The 16,944-nt window shown below is 38.5% G+C and overlaps 1 protein-coding gene across 1 annotated transcript in view; it reads right to left on the reverse strand.

Annotated features, from left to right (window-relative positions):
- Window positions 1–16,944, reverse strand: part of LOC108759758 (uncharacterized) — a 328,570-nt gene that overhangs the window by 69,112 nt on the left and 242,514 nt on the right. The window contains exon 7 of the mRNA XM_018505367.1: window positions 12,441–12,744. Coding sequence (XP_018360869.1) covers window positions 12,441–12,744 — 304 coding nt within the window. The remainder of the gene's footprint in view (window positions 1–12,440; window positions 12,745–16,944) is intronic.

A 16,944-nucleotide genomic window follows, 5' to 3' on the forward strand; every position in this document is an offset into this window, starting at 1 on the left:
GCTTTAACGATCAATACTGGCCTCCGCTTCAATCCATAAGACCCTTTGGCAAAAACTGGAAAAATTTAATGCTCCTGCTTGAATCTGGTGCGTTAAAAGTATCAAGATAAAACTGAAGTATACTAGTTACTCTTTCCACATCTGGAACAATCTCACAGAGATGCTCTTTGGAGCAAAGATATTACATGTGAAAATAAGAATTGTAACTCGTTTCATATCTCGTTTCAGAAATTACGTGCCTTCATAGATTAAAGAGGCGTGTTTAATGTACAATTTTTTAATACAGTCGATAGGATTGAGAAACGCTGCTGCGCACGACACCGCAAAACGTTTTGTGCATCTACGCGCTCTACTCTCGCGCCTCGGGATACGATCTACGCTCCGAGATTCAGATCTCCAATTAGCTGTATATCAAGTTGAAGGGTGAACGTTGAACACAATCATCTGATTCTGCCTTCTCACTGAACGCGCGCGAGCGTGTGCGAAAGAAGCTTATAACTTGGTTCCGGACGATGCATTTAGAACTGTCATCCAAAAGACTTTGGTTTTTACCAGAAATCTGACTTAATTTGAAATATTTTTCTAACATCTGCAAATATAAAAATATGAAATAAATAGTTTATTAAAGTATAAATGTGTCAACTGAAACGTGTAAATCAATGATCGTTATAAAGTATTTTTTAATAATTGATTCAATCATAAAGAAAATCGCAAGTTAAGTTTAGCATTCCTATTTTCTTGACTGTTTTAACAAGAAAAATTGATAGCAAACTAACTTAACGGTAGTTTATAATTTGAACTGTATTAACGATTGCGAGTTTAGTTCGCAGCTCATTTAACTTTACAACGTCATAGATAAATAACATGCATCATTTTCAATATAAAATATACTATTCGCAATCTCTCTCTAGTTCAGCACTGATATATGAACAACATATCGGAAAGCCTATAAATTGTTATTACATTCCACGTGAGAACCTGAACCAAGACTTTGGTCTGAAATTAATTATGCCTCAATCGGATATGTTCATAATCGGATTTTCCTTCTCGGAATATCAGCGCGTGCTTAAAGTTGAGGCTGCTGAAAACGAGGATTGGAAACGATGTCTCGGATGAATAGGAATTGGATGCCGAATAAGAGAACATGATGCTCAAACAAACTAATATATACGATAAGTAGGTACATAGATCGTATCAAAAAGAGTTGTCATTCAAGATTTCTCGGTAAGATATATTTCTAGAGCTCGGCATTCCACGGCAACGTGCTCGAGCGTGACCTTATACATGAATAAAATTTGCTCTTTCATTACCCGGTTAATAATCATGATACTTGGCGACGCGGCGGCGTATCTACTCGCATTCGCGCACGTGAACACGCATGCGAGGTATTAGCCTCATGGACACACGAGAGTTGCCCTGACCGTTATCCGTTTCAAAGCGAGCTGCTCTCTCTGACGAATCGCGATTTCGATCTCTAATTAGCTGTATATCAAATGAACGCTCGGATCCACTTGAACACGAAACGTCGCCGTGTCGCCGCCGCGCTGCATCGCACATGGCTACCATGCCCTTCCCCTCCCCCCCCCTTGGATGCACCGTCTCTGTCCATGTCACATCTTCTCGCATGCCAATATCCCGTTCGACATTGGTGCACGACACATCTCCATCCTGCTCGCTGCTGACTTTGATTTGTAACGCACGATCGGCGAATGGATGAACATGATGGAGCAGCACCGATAGCGGAGATCGTCGGATGATTAACGGAAAGAGAACGAATATGTACAGCCCGTGTCCACTCGCAGGTTCGCTTCTGAACATGAATATGGAATACACAATCGTGCTATCGGCACAAAGAAAGATGATCAACGCGATGGCAGAAAGGTCAACTGCATAAAACATCACGCGGATTCTGGTACAACGAAACGGAGATCTCAAAGATGGCCACTCTAAATTATATACAAGGTGACTCAAATTACGAAGAGAGTCAAGTTAATTACTTAAAAAGAAGTGCAAGCTACGTGAGCCACTTTGTAAATCGTGCAGCGTCGACCATGTTGTGAAACGAGATAAAAAGACCAAAAGGCCCAAACTCGAAATTCAGACGGCGCTACGTGACTTAGAAGTTTAGCGAGCTGAAGAAAATATGATTCAATTTTCCACGAGAGTCCCGAGTAGCGCGTGCCATCATTTTTCGAAATGATATTCTACGTGGTGCAGTGGAACATCTCGTGTGTGTGCGCCGCGCACCGAGAATGTGCATTTGAAAGAATTGAAGATAAATCTCTCGGGATAATAGTTATAACCAACGTTGAAGAGGGTCGTTATCGCGACACATTCCAATTCCGCGAAATCATTAAAACGATTTTCCGCAAAAAGCATCAGAAGAACAATGTTTTCTCCGTCAATTTTCTTTTTTGTTCTCCAACGCGATCATAGATATAGACTGCATATCCTATGGATCTTACACTGAAAGAAAATATTGGTTGCTGCAGCAAATTAGATTATGGTTAAATATGGCATAGCCAATTTTTAATTGGCTGCAGCAATCAAAAATTGGCTGTTGCAATCAATCAAAAATGTTATGCCATATTTTACCATCTAATTTGCTGCTGCAGCCAATCTTTTCTTTCAGGGTAGCATTTGTGCTTCGTTAGAAAGAATTTAATATTAACGTCTCTTCACACACGTAGCTCAATACTTTAAAGAAAGAAAGAGAAGAACAACGAAGAGAAGAGGAAAAGTGCCCTTCGCTACCAAAAGATAATTTTTGTCGAACACGGTGGAGAGTATTCCTAGCTATCGGCGGGCGACGATCCAATTTCCGTCGAGATACTTTTACCTAACCGACAGCGGCGCCGTGATGGATACTCAAAAGCCTCTCACATCGGTATACAGAATTTTACCGTTCGTTGATGCAATTTTCATCGGAACGTTCTATTGGCGTGCACCGGGATGGCGGGATGCCGGTGCAGAGGCGGACATCCCTCGAACTCCCATATATCATTACGCGGACTTTTACTACAGCTCGTGTATACGCTCCAAGTTTCGACGCTCAAGTCAGCTACTTTTTTATCGTCTACTTGAAGCGTGGCGCGTCATCATGCTGCTCGACGTAAATTTATAAAGGTCTCCCAAGCGAAATAGCTTCCCAGCGGTTCTCCCGATCGTTTGTGGAAAGATAGAGGTGGTGCCAGCCAAGGTGCTGATCTCATATTGATTTATCATTTAAGTGCGATAAATAACCTTAGATAATTATAATTAAATATTACTTCCACGCTATCACATATTTCTATGTTATATAAAGAAATGTAATATGTAATTTACAATTTTCATAAATTTACGTTAATTCACTACTTTCGCTAAAAAAATATTTCAATCTTAATTAATGAACCTATTAAAAGCATAACAACCTATTTCTTTACAGATAAAAAAATGATCGATAAATTTCTTTAATATTAAATTAATTAATAATAAACGTATTATAGAAATGAAGTCTTTTTAGTATTAACATTAAAAAATCAAATATTTCATGTAACGAGTAAGGAGTATAATATATTTAATATACCATAACGCTCGTCTGTATCTATCTTATCTAGTGAAAGAGCGCAGACACAAGTCAGCCGGCGGACCAAAGCGTTACTACTTGCAGTGCTGCACATTATCAGACCGCTCGTGGTAAATGCATCAAAGGGCCACCCGGTATGATACCAAGAGGGACGGCTTCCTCCTCCATCGCTTCTATCGGATCTTACGGAGAGAACCAAGCTATGAGAGGATGGCCGCGAGTTCGAACCTGGAGACGTAGAGGACGACAAACGAGAAATTGGAAGGCGAAGCCTTCGAGTGGCTTAAGCTCGTCGACGGTTAACAAGTTTTCGTCGAGAATCTCTCGGGTCGTCTCTGGAGCCGCAGTGGGTTGCAACGAGAGGGCTCGGAGTAAATATACCTTAGCTAGATGTACGTCGCGTAGGAAATGGTTGTTCACGGCGTTAGAACACACTAGTTCGTAGCTCGCGGCGTAATGGACTTGGAGGCTCGGCATGTAAACTGCGGATATTGTGTCCGTTCGTGATATATGTCGGAGCATTGTATACTTGCTCGAACAGACTAACTCAATTCGTTTTCCTTCATGTATCGTCTAATTAACGTACCGTTCAAATGATCGATGCAAACTATATATTCGCCTTTTCCCTGTTAATTATCTCCTATCGTATTTAACGAATGTTTCTTTGTAATTCTTATATTACATTGCGTTCGTAAATTATTCCACTAACAAAAAGATATTTTCGTGGAATATTTTGACGTAAATAATGTTCAGGAGACACGGTCTCCTGTTTCTGAGTTTATGATTATCAGAAGGAAGGCATTTCATAATTTTGAGGACGAATAAATTTTTTATATTTAGGGTAAACTCGGGTATGATGGCCATAGTTTTTTAAAATGCAAAAAACATACATTTATTCTCGTTACTTTTTAATAATATTTGGGATATTACTTTCACTGAAGCTTAACAAATACTATCGAAATTAAAGAGAAACAGAACTTTCATTTTATCAAAATATTACAAAGTATGCATTTGGCCATCTTATCCGATTTTTAGGGAAAAGATGGCCATGATATTAAGATAGCCATAGTATTTATAAATAAATAGTGAAAATGAAAGTATTAATTATAGGTCACATTGCAATTTACGTACTTTTATTGTGTATGTAATGTTAGTTATGGCAGCTTAACTGTAATTTATTAAACATTATAACAGTTTTTAGCAGACACGTGCAAAACTTTGCAGATAGTCGAAAGAAAAAATATTAGATAATATTTATAATCCTGTTATTTTGAACAGTGTGTACTCATATGAACTACTGTAAATATTGATTATCTTTAAGAATAACTACAAAAATGCATTATTCATCAATTATTGGAGAAATTATGGCCTATGGCCATTTTTTCCGTATGGCCATAATACCCTAGTTTACCCTATAAGTAGCACAAAAAATTCTCTAAAGCTACGTGTTTACGAAAGAAAGCTCAACTTCTGGATATTGAAATATCCCTTAAGATGTAATGAAATAAAAAAAGAAATTTATCATCAGATAAATTCCGCTTTCCGATCTCCGACGTCACGATTCCTTCTCGTGACTACCGTGAAATTCGCAGTCGGGGGAAAAAGGTCTCGTCGCGAGAAGTGTAAGCCATATCGTGGAAATTTCATTTCGCGGCTCGTCCGGCCCCGGCAAATATTATCGTAAATTTCCGCCTTGGCGTATCACCTGCGGTTCCCCGTCGCTCTATCTCCGCCTCTCTCCGGCGCGCCCCGGAGAAATATTTCTTTCCTCCGGGCCGATAAATCAACGCGGTCCGTTCGACACGACGGTCATCAATAACGGTAGTGCTTAGGCTTTTTCCGCGCGGCACTCGCGCCGGAATATCGAAAGCCCCTACGGGCACACAGCATTGCGCTTCGCGTGTGTGCAACGCGCCGTATAGCATGCAACGATCTCTTTCTCTCTTTCTTTCTCTCCCTTCGTGCATGAGAAGAGTGCATGCGCAGCTTCGAAAAACTTGCTACCGCGTGCAAGTTTAATGGCTCGGAACGGCGTTGCGCCAAGTTGCACGCGCTCGTTTATTTTTCACAGACAGCCAACCATGGCCCCTTTGCAAGGGGTAAAGTAGAAAAATTACCCGACGGACGGTACCCAGAAATTAAAAACCGTATTATCGATGCAATGTTTATAAACGTATTTATATGTCTAAATGTAGAAGAGTTGTTTATAGCACTTAACTTAAATTCGAGCGGGTTTAATAATTCAAGAGAGGAGAGGGATACCGTATCCATTATTACAATACTTAGACATTACGGACGAGAGAACGTTCGTCTAGTGGTCATTTGTATCGACTTCATTCAATGAAAGAGCCCAGATATAAATCAGTCGGAGTACCAAAGTAGAGTAGAGGCTATTACGCTCGTAATTCTGTTAAGATTGCACCGCGGAGGTACGATATATTCTCTCGTAGAAAAGAAAGTACGGGGCGATTTTGTCTCGGAATTGGAAGAAATTCGATGACGACGGAACGCGAGAAGGTTGGGAATTACAAGAGATTAAGCGATGAATGAAGGGAACGATTGAATGTAGAGGCATAATTATTCAAAGAAGGTGGATATATTTCGTGAGTTAAAATATTTTTTGAAACGGGACATTTATTATTTGTTTAGAAATGATGTTATAAGAATATTCTATCGTTTTATTTAAGAAAAAAAAAATCATTGGATATATCGTCTAAAAGTTTTGTTTACATTGTTACTATTCTTTGGTATCGTCTTTCAATATTGATTTGGATTAATGCACATGTAATAATTTTAATAACATCAATAAACAGTGATGATTATTCCGTCTATTTAGAAAACTAGTGTCAATAACAATTAATGTTATAATTAATTTCGTTATTAATGACACGCTAAATATTTGGAATTTCATATAACGTTCAAAGTAATTATGTAATAATTAATATTATCAAAGTGGATACGGAAACAATGTTGGTAGAATGATTAACCAAATGAAACTGCTAGAAAAGTTCGAAAGCGGAAAAGCAGCAGCGCATATAAATATTATACGCTGGACGGGATATCCGGTGTTAGCTTAATAATTTAAAAACTTCGTACGGTTCTAAATTAAAGTTCTGCCGAGGCCGATTAAACATGAGATAGTTTCGCTAAAAAAAAGACGGCGAAGTAATGTATATTACAAAGTTTCTCGTTATTACTAAATTAACAGCAATCACAGAAGGTTTTATAATTATCCGTCTAGAAATGTAAACTGAAAGAAAAATCTGCTCTTTTTTAAATATAAATATCAATTTTCTTTATGGAGTGCAGGGAGGAGCGTAAAACGTGTGCTTTTCCAGCACCGTGAAATCTGGTTTATCGTCGTAACGTATTTTACTTCCGATCTATAAACAAGAATTTAATAACGGCCAAGTCCGATTGTCCAACCCTCAAAGTTAATCCTTCCCAGTAGATTTCAGGAATTTCGCCAATTGCACGCTCCACGCCACAGCGGGATTGGCTGGGGCTGACATAGAATGAGAATCGGGTCTGCGTTAGAACTGAATTATTTTCGGGGTTGAGGACTTCGTTTCGTCACGTGGAAGCCGCGTCGACAAGAAGCTAACTCTATCGAGCGTCAAACGTGTGCTGGTTAACATGCGCGACGCGGCAATCACGAATGCACGGAATCACACCGCGCGGAATTCGTTGAATACGTTCTGCGCGATATGAAATTCCATAATGTAATTAAAGTCGGATAGCGTTGCAGAGCGGGAAAATTGTTTTCGGTTGAAAATACTACATCGGCGACTCGAAATTAGTTGGAACCGCAGCGACGCGGGCGGGACGTCCGAAGTCGCATAAATCGATTCGGAGACGCCCGTAAATCAGTCTTCGAGATTTAGTCTCTAGCAGTTGTTCGACCCAGTTCTCGCCGCGTCGCTGAGAGGACGATTGGATGATTCTTATTGTTCAACAGTTTTAAAATGGATGACAGAGAGATTGAATGAGCATCGACGAAAATAATATATTTGCTAAACATTTCGCATTTGTCGAGAACAGAGACGTCGAACGTTTGATTAAATAAATACAAAAGCTAAAGTGTAATGTATAAAAAAAAAATTAAATTTTTTTTTAGATAAAAAGAGCTTTATTGCGCTGACACCGACATACATAAAAACATATACATATACAAAAGGTTTTCATATTTCATATTTGTCTCACACAAGCATATGAAAACGTTTTATTATTTTATTGAAGCATTCATGGAATGTGTTCATTAAAAAATTTATGTTTACATATTATATTTTTTGTGGAAAAAAATAGCGTTTGAGTATGCACCTTTTGGTTTGTTTTCTGACACCGCGATCGCGGTGTAACCTGCAATCGAGCGAGTGCAGCGGACGTGCGTATTAACTGTAATTATACCAAAGCCTTTCTAGTTGTTTCGTTGCAATAACGAGCGCGATACATTAACGACAACGTTATGAAATTCCACATTTCTTTGACGTCATTACTGCACGTCAAAGATCGAAAATTCATGGAAGCGGTATTATCAAGATTGAATTCCGTAATTCCTACACGGGCAAATATTTGCACGACTGAAAATCACTGATGACGCCTGGTATGCTTGATATTTGACCACCAATTTACGCATAAAATCATTTAGCCTCGATTCATTTTAAAAGAAAAATAATTATTCACTATAAAACATGAAATCAGTATTTTCGTCGCATTACGCAAAAGTAGTTGCGAGATCTAATTTTTCTTAATTTGCAATGATAACCGAATAAAGTAAATCGCCTTTTTATGTCATTCAACATTTTTTAGAAATTTTAGCAATCAATCAGTGATATCGGCATCATTGTATTTACATCGCATTACTATTAACGCTGATGGAGATACTTTAATAAACTTTCATTACATTAAATTCTTAATTTTCTCTTCTTTCTCTCTCTATTTTTTTCTGCAAAATCAATAATTTTATATTATCGAGATGATTCACGAAAGATGCGCTAAACAATAATAAAGATGATCCGTATATACTCGCAATTTTCAAGGAGACTCAAATAAAACGCCAAATTTGACGATGGAGTTTTATACTAGAAGAATCTCGCGTCTAGGAAGAAAGAACGTATCCTTTGACTTAGCGCACGGCTCCGGAGCGATACAGTGATTTTCCGGGACGGTAACCATGATTTTCAGAGACGAGGCTGTCTTTCGGTAAGCTCGAACCGAAGTCAGTTGAACGACCGGTAGACACCTTTTGATGTCGAATCGCTCTTTCCTTCTCCATCGACTCGTCTCTTCCTCCTTGCACTCGTGGTGAACCAACTGAAAGGTTCCTAGGGCGCGGCGGGCGCGAACGCACTCGGCTGCCGCATACACTTTATTCCCAACCCATCGTTCCGTCCCAGCGATTTCGAATTCCCGAACAAATTTGATCGTCGTCGTCGTCGTCGTCGTCGTCGTCGTCGTCCTCGTCGTCTAGTCGAGCTCGCATCTCTACGTGACGGGAAAATCGCGAGCTTGCTCGCGCGTCGGAAAGCCACTTCTCCTCTCTTTCGTCTCGGTACATATACCCTCATCTACTATCCCTCTCCTGTCCTCCCATAACTGTCCTCCTTTGTCCCTTTTACTATCTCTCTCTCTCTCGTCTACCACACGTGCTCCTCTCTCGTATTTTCCTACTTCTCGCGCTTCGTGGTTCTACTTTCGTACGCGCGATTGTGCCCTGACGACTTTATGGCGGGTCCTCGGCGGAATCCCAAACGCGGCACGTACGCAAAGTTACCGATTCGAACGAGGCGAAAGCTCGAAGAGGCGCGAGATGACTTTTCGGTTCATTCAACGGGCAATCTCACGGCAATCTCTTACACAACATAATTTCGCAGCCAATAACACTACTGGTAGCTTCTTTTGAAGATGCGTTGTAATAATACCGGTTGATTTTTTTAAGTTGTATTAATCTCATTTATGAAGTATTCGTATGTAACAATTTAAGACATGATATAGATTATAGAGGAAAAGCTGATAACGTGTACTGAGAGAAAAAATTTTTAGTATTTGTATAATTACAATATAATTATTATTACTATAATGTTATGTAATGATAACTATATTTACAATTCTATCAATGAATATATTTAGTTGGCAATAAAAAATGACTAATTATGTCTCTGAAGACTTTGTGTTTGCGATCGCAATATAATCGTTTTTTGGGATAATCATAAAATACAATTGATCTATTTTTGTGAAAATATACCGCAGAAATAATTTTCTTATCAAAGAATACATATTTACGTCTTAGAATGTTTTTAGATCGAGGATCGCCGGATTAATTAAAACTTTTAAGAAATCAAATTTGAAATCTGAAGTGCGAGCATTATCGGTCGATCGAGGATTGTTGAGACTAGACGTCGCGGAGAATTCGTAAGCAGATTTAACACGCAATAGAGCTACGGTGAATAATTAACGCAGTATCCGTGGGCGTTGATTAAATTTCACGCGTCGGAGTAGCAAATTCATAAATATCCGCAGCTGCGCTATTTCCGACAAAGGCGGCTGCAACTTACGACGACGTAGCGAAAGAAAATTAATGACTACAAAAGATTACTCTCCGGACTCCGCGGCTGTCCGATGAAATATCATAAATCGCGGGCTCGCTATGTCTGAGAAGTTTTCATAGCCGACCGCTTTCGTCTCTCTTCCATTCTCTCTTACTTGCTCTCTGCCTCCCTCGATTTCACCTCCTTTCCGCGTCTCATTCTCATTACGAAGTTCCCGGTCATCAAATTTTATTAGCCCCCACTTCAGGGTCGGCCCGCCTTACTTCTAACTCAATATCGTAGATTCGTAGTCTCGGTTTAACTACCCTCCCACCCTCTCTCAGCGCAACGCACACGGAAGCACACCTACTAGCTCTTTCTTGATCTCTCTCTCTCTCTCCCTCCCTCTCTCTCTCTCTCTCTCTCTCTCTCTCTCTCTCTGTTTCTCTGCTCCTTTTCTCTTCTTACACTCTCCAACATGCGCGCTTTTCTCTTCGCATCTCTCACTCGCCTTCGAATGCAAGTGCAGCGAGCGACTTTGAAAGAGGCAATAATTCCGTGCTCTACGGCCAAGAACTAATTTCCACCAGTCTGACAGAGGAGTACTGCAAGGGAAGGGGGTTGGTAGAGAGCAGGCAGGAGAAGACGAAAAGTGGTCTCACCTCGGGGCTCTCTTTTCGACTTCTCTCGTTCCTCACGGACGGTTCGTTTTCGCGCGCGCCCTTTTATCGCTCGACAATGGTGCGCCGGGGTGTAGCCACCTCGGCCCTACGTGGTCAAGGGTCGCAGCCAATAAACTTTGCCAGCGGGCTACTAACCTACGTGTCGGTCGAATCTGTAGAAAGATGGTAACGGCCAAGAAAGAGAGAGAGAGAGAGAGAAGGGCAAGGCCTTTCTGACGGCGCGGCGTGAAGTTTCCGCTTCGCGTCCTTTAATTGCAACGGCCAGAATTGGAACTAACGACTTTCTTTCGATAACGTTTAAAAGCCATGGCGACGTTGCTGATGTGACATTTACGGACGTGATGTCGGAACGGTTGCCTCTGCGTTTTACCACGTTCGGAAGACTGATGGTTGGCACTATCCGGAAACGTGAATCGAAAAACAAACAGGGAATAAAATGAAAGTGATCAATATAAAATTATAGCTATTAGATGAATCGAAACAATATAAAATGATATATTACGTTTTACAAAATATATAATATATTGAACAGTAATTATACTGATATATTTTATAAAGTTACTTCTTGTCGAAACGCATTTCCTTCATTAATGAGAAATAATTAGCTCGGTGATGCAAAATAGCTACTTTTAAAGAGGCTTTCCGGATATAATTTATACCAGTTTCAAAAGAGAATCCACTCAACCTTGTGGCCAATGAAAATTAAGTTCATCAGAGTTGCAAAGAAGTTAAACTATCACGAGGTCCGAGTAATGATTGTAATAATTGGCGAGATAGTAATCTGAAGTTCGTTATCGTCGTGCATTACATTCGGAAGGCGGGACCATTGCAGGTAATAAAAGTTACCGAAAGCTAGCAAGCTATAAAATTAAATCCATAGAGCGAGGAGATAAAAGCGAGAAGGAACGCTTTCGAAAGAGATCGAGAAGAAATTTTCCGCTCTATATAGCTCAACAACCTGACTGACTTGCGGGTTCAAATTCTAATTAACGTGATTCTATGCGAGTAGGAATTATCATCTTCATTTTGAAGATTTCATTTTGTGGTCTTCATGTTGGAAACAGGTATATTTCCTCTTAATTATGTAATATCATATAAGCTCGATATGCGGTTAAACGGATCGGGGAAATTGAATGATAAAGACGATATAGAAATTAATGGCGTTTTAGTTACGGATCGTGCGACATACTCAGCAATCGCGGAAAAGCCACCTAATCCTCTTACATCTTTGCGGACTCGCGTTGGATGCACGCTGACCGACTCTTTGAAAGGTTCGCTCTGTAAGCCCTTAAACCCATCTCGGGCGCAGCAATTCCAGACCAATTTCGAGAAAATTCAATCGTGAAATATACAGTACAGGTAACGTTGCGAGGATCGACGGATCGACAGAAACAATAAGGACGTGAGACTCAAATCCCTCGTTCGTTTCGTGCGAAACAAATTAAGAATCGATTGGTCATCTCTATTTTTTTGTTTGTAAGCTTACTAACTTAATAATAGTACCAATGTAATGTAACTATAATTATACAAATTGCAATAATCGCATTTCAAGTAAAATTATATTTTACGGAAATAAATTAATTAAACATGATAAATATAACGCATTTTCTTACTCGCAATTTAGTCAAAGAATTCAACGAATTGGAAAGAGACGCGATGACTTACCTTTTGCTGTTGCGTTTGCGCGGGTTCGGTGGAAAGAAGCTGCTTCAAGGCTGCATGCCCGTGACCATTCGTCGTGGAGGTTGCACCAGGTGTGCTTGGTGTGCTAGGATTGCTTCCGGGGGTATTAGGCGTATGAGGCCCGGTCGTGGGGCTGCAAGGACCGATGATGTCGTTGATTTTGCTGCCGGCATGATGATTCTCCGTGTGCCTCCTCAGGCTCCTCGCGTCGCAATAAGACTTGCCGCATCCTTCGGCTTTGCACTCGTACGGCTTTTTATTTCGATGTGTCAGCATGTGTCCATTCCTGTACAATCAAAAAGATTCAGCTTGTTAGTTCCAAAAGCATAAATCCGTCATATTTTCAATGTTTGCAAAACATAACACGTGTAGTACAGTTTTTTCAAAACGTTTTTAACTTCTTCATGGAAAGAACGGCTTTGCTGAAGTACCTAAAAATTTACGAGATCTGAAAATAATTTTAATCCTGGCTGACGTAATATTTTTCGCAATTAGTTCTTTACCGAATTAATTTAGGGGGGATTATTTAATTCATATATAGGAATGTGCCCAAATGTTTCGACGCCTTATCATATTTATATTATTAGCGTCTCAGATCGATCGATGGTTAATGTCCGAACGTTTCGGCGCACAGTCATATCTGAGATAATTAAATTTAAAAATTAAGAATATAATATTGTATTCATAACATCTAACTTTGACCGATTATTGGCGTTCTTTCTCATATTTATGAAAATAATTTTGTTGGACTATCAAAATAATTATGTAGAATGTTCAAACATGATGAACAATGTTTTTGACAAGTCTTTTGAGCGTTTTAAATAATTATTTTGATCGTCCAACAAAATTATTTTTAAATCTATATCTAGCTGAATTTTTAGCAAACTTCAGTAAAATTATTCTCTCCGTGTTCCTCAAAAAAGGAATAAATCGAACATTTTGTGAAATTAAGAAAACTTCAGTCCTCGCTTGAGAGAACCTCATAACTCTTACTTCTATTCTTTCCTTTCATAAAAACTTAACTTAAGTTAACAACAATTAAAACTTGCGATAAAAATACAATTTGTAATACGATCACAGTTATCCAATTTATTATAACAAATTTCGTTCAGAAATTTAACTTTTTAAAGAGAACCGTCATCTTTTCCGACAGAAAATCGCCTGCTGGCATTTCAACCGGAATATAAATCGACTGTAACATTTCGGTCAGGAAATATCACCGAGGCTAGAATATCCTACGCGCTCCTATTCGAATTCCTCTCGCATTCAGCATTAATCATAAGAACGTCTCGGGCGACACGCTATATAGCATTCGCGGATGCTCGATGGGCACGGAAATCTGATCGTACACCTGCTCTTTAGTGCCCGCCCGAAATTATGTCTGTCCGATTATGTCGCTTATCTATATCGACGATCTACCCAGCACGGGAAATCCCATATACCGCTGGGCACGATTCCCCCTGTCTTATCTAGGAGGAACATCTCAAACTCATCCCTAGTGTGTTGCCGTTACACCCCGCCAGTCCACCCAAAGACTTATCCACTCCATTTGCCGATATTCTGGGTGACATCTACAGGGCAAAACGCGCTCGCGCGCGGAACCGCTCGAAGGGATTCCTCCTCCACCACTGCGATATTCTGGAAATAAAACCTGGCCATTCTCTCTACATTACAAAAGAACGTTGGGGAAAGACGTGGAGATCCGAGGATATGTCCGGCATGCAACAAGTTGCGCGATTTCACGATGCCAGCGATCGCGATAAAATCCATGACCCCCATTGACGCGATTCGCAGCCGATTCCACCGTTGACGACTGCAATGGCAAGATCGTCGATCGGCTCGATAAGCAGAATAACACGCAGTATCTCGATTGAAACACACAATCTATTTGTAAATGAGACAATCTTCAGCCCCTTATTTATGTCGATATTCACGAAAAAGACAATTTCGTTTTGAAGTATCCAAAAATTGAGCTAAATACAGAAAATAATTTTGTTAGACCATCAAAATAATTACATTATAGGAAACTCAAGTACGATGACAAGTACTGCAAGAGTTTTGACATTTGAGCAACAAATCATTAATTATTTTCAGATCTCTATCTAGCTACATTTTTAAATAATCAGCAAAACCGTCTTTTCCATGCAAAGTGTAATGTAAAAAAAGTTGCAAAATATATTTAGCTTTTACATATTTAGAAACATTACTTCTTTGATTATAATTTAGGATTAATTGCAACACTGAGAAAAATGTTTGACTTACAACAATTTTTTTACTTTTTAATTTTAAAATTTTGTTACTCTAATAAAAATTTGATTAACTAATTTTGGTTGACTATTACTAATATTTAAGATTAATTACTAATCCGACCGTATACGCAATCGGTAACACACACATTATCTAGTGTGTTTATATAAATTTGTTCGTTGTACTCTCGAAAGGGCTGCCTCTTTTGTTCCCTGAAACTTTAACGAGATCCCAAGCGTGGACATCCTTCGTCGGATCTTTCGCAGTGGAACCGTCCGCAGTGAATTGCAAGAAGAAGTCGTACGGATACGGCGAGCACGATGGAAGGGATATCGTTTCCAGTAAATTCTCGGCCAGACGCAGGCCCATTCCTATCCGGTGAAGTTTTATAGTCTATCGATATACGAACGGATTCCCTTAAATTCCGTCGGTAAAGTTGGGACCGTGGGAAGGGTTTAATTTGTAAAAGCTAATTTGTCGAACTTTTAAGGTGACCCGTTCGGAGCTCCCAGCGTTTTCCCTTCCCGCAGATAATCAGGAACACCTGGGACGTGTCGACCGCACGTGTATCATTCTTCCTTTTCGTTTTCCGAGACACGGAAAGAAAGCGAGAGAAAGCGAACATAGATTCCATCCTTAGCTTTTATCTGATGAATGGTTGTTTCCGCTGATCAACTGACGTGTTTTATTAAAATAGTTATTTAATCAGTGCTGTAGAAAAAATAAAATTTTTAACTCATCGAAGATATTAAATAAATAGGTAAACTGAATTCGAAGGTTACATTTGGTTAACAAAATAGTTTAATTGTTTAGAAAAACAGTGATTTGGATAACAAATAATAATATGAAAGTTAAAGCAAGATCCATTTCGAGGTATGGCACAGTTTCGTGTAGTTATTTTTTCACTGTTATCTTTTTATTTAATTAATATCGAGCCACATATTTTCTTGTTGCAACAATAACAATGAGAGATTGTAAAAATAATTGTAAAAAAACAAATCAATAATAAATTGCGCTCATTTTCCTGTACAATAGAATTTCATTTGTTCTCTGTTGCTCGTAATAATACAAGCTATGATAAATCTTCAGACTGCCATACCTTTCAGTCGAATTTTTATGTCGACAAACTCATTGGTATTGTTCTTTACAAGTATACGACACAGGCATCCGAAATAATACACGTTCAAATTTTATTATTTTGACTTTTGACTTTATTTTTTCTCGTCTTCAAACGAAACAAGACATAATTTTATTCTTTGACAATTTTTCCTTACCGTTTGATTTATCGTGAGAAATGTATTTTATTTTTATAATATTTAATTTTAGATTACTTTTACTGCCAACTTTATATATCGATCTTCGATGTGACTTTTACATTTGTTTCCATTTTTATTTCACTTTTAATTATTTAATTTATGAATTTATTCATCTATATTATATTGTAATTTTCTTTTAATTACTTAGCTGAGAATGATTAAAATTAAATGAAATATTTATATATTTCGTTAAATAAATGATTAATTAATTATATATTTTTAATTTTGAGATTCATTGACCTTTCTTTGACTTTTCTTCTTTCTCATTTTATTGGATTGTAAAAAAATTAAGTAAATCTAAACAGTCGTTTGAAATCAAGTGAGTAGCAGTTTCATTATCTGGAATCATAGTGAAATTCACGTTTCATCGCAAGTTCATTATCTTATGTCATAACTTGACGATATGACGATGAAAAGGAAATTGTTATTAATTGTTATAAACTTGTGCTCGCGGCTGACAATCAGAATTTCTACAAAACTTTAATTGAATCTCGCAAAAGGCCGCGTCGATGAGTACGTGAGGAAATTTTGCCTAGAAGAACAGTGATTAAATCAATACTAATTACCAACTGTCAATTATTTCCGCCTGAACCCCAACAGTCTAACAAAAATATTAACAAAAAAAGCCTACTTATCTCTTTTTACATTTTTTACATATTTACTTCCTTATTATCCCAGATGTAAAGATGGTTTATTCTCAACACTTCCAACTATTGAGGCAATTAATATTATCGCGCGTTGTCATTTTACAAATTATAATATATTATTTTTTATAAAGAATGCAATATACTTTTCAGTTTAGAGATTATAAAGACCAACGAGGAAATATATTTATTTTATCTTGTCTTGTTTCTGAAAAAGTTAGTACTAGTAACTCCTTGATATGACGAGGGTCACAAGGAAGCAATTATCGAAATATCGAA

The sequence above is a fragment of the Trachymyrmex cornetzi genome, unplaced genomic scaffold, assembly GCF_001594075.2.
Source record: "Trachymyrmex cornetzi isolate Tcor2-1 unplaced genomic scaffold, Tcor1.1 scaffold204, whole genome shotgun sequence".
Taxonomy (NCBI): Eukaryota; Metazoa; Arthropoda; class Insecta; order Hymenoptera; family Formicidae; genus Trachymyrmex; species Trachymyrmex cornetzi.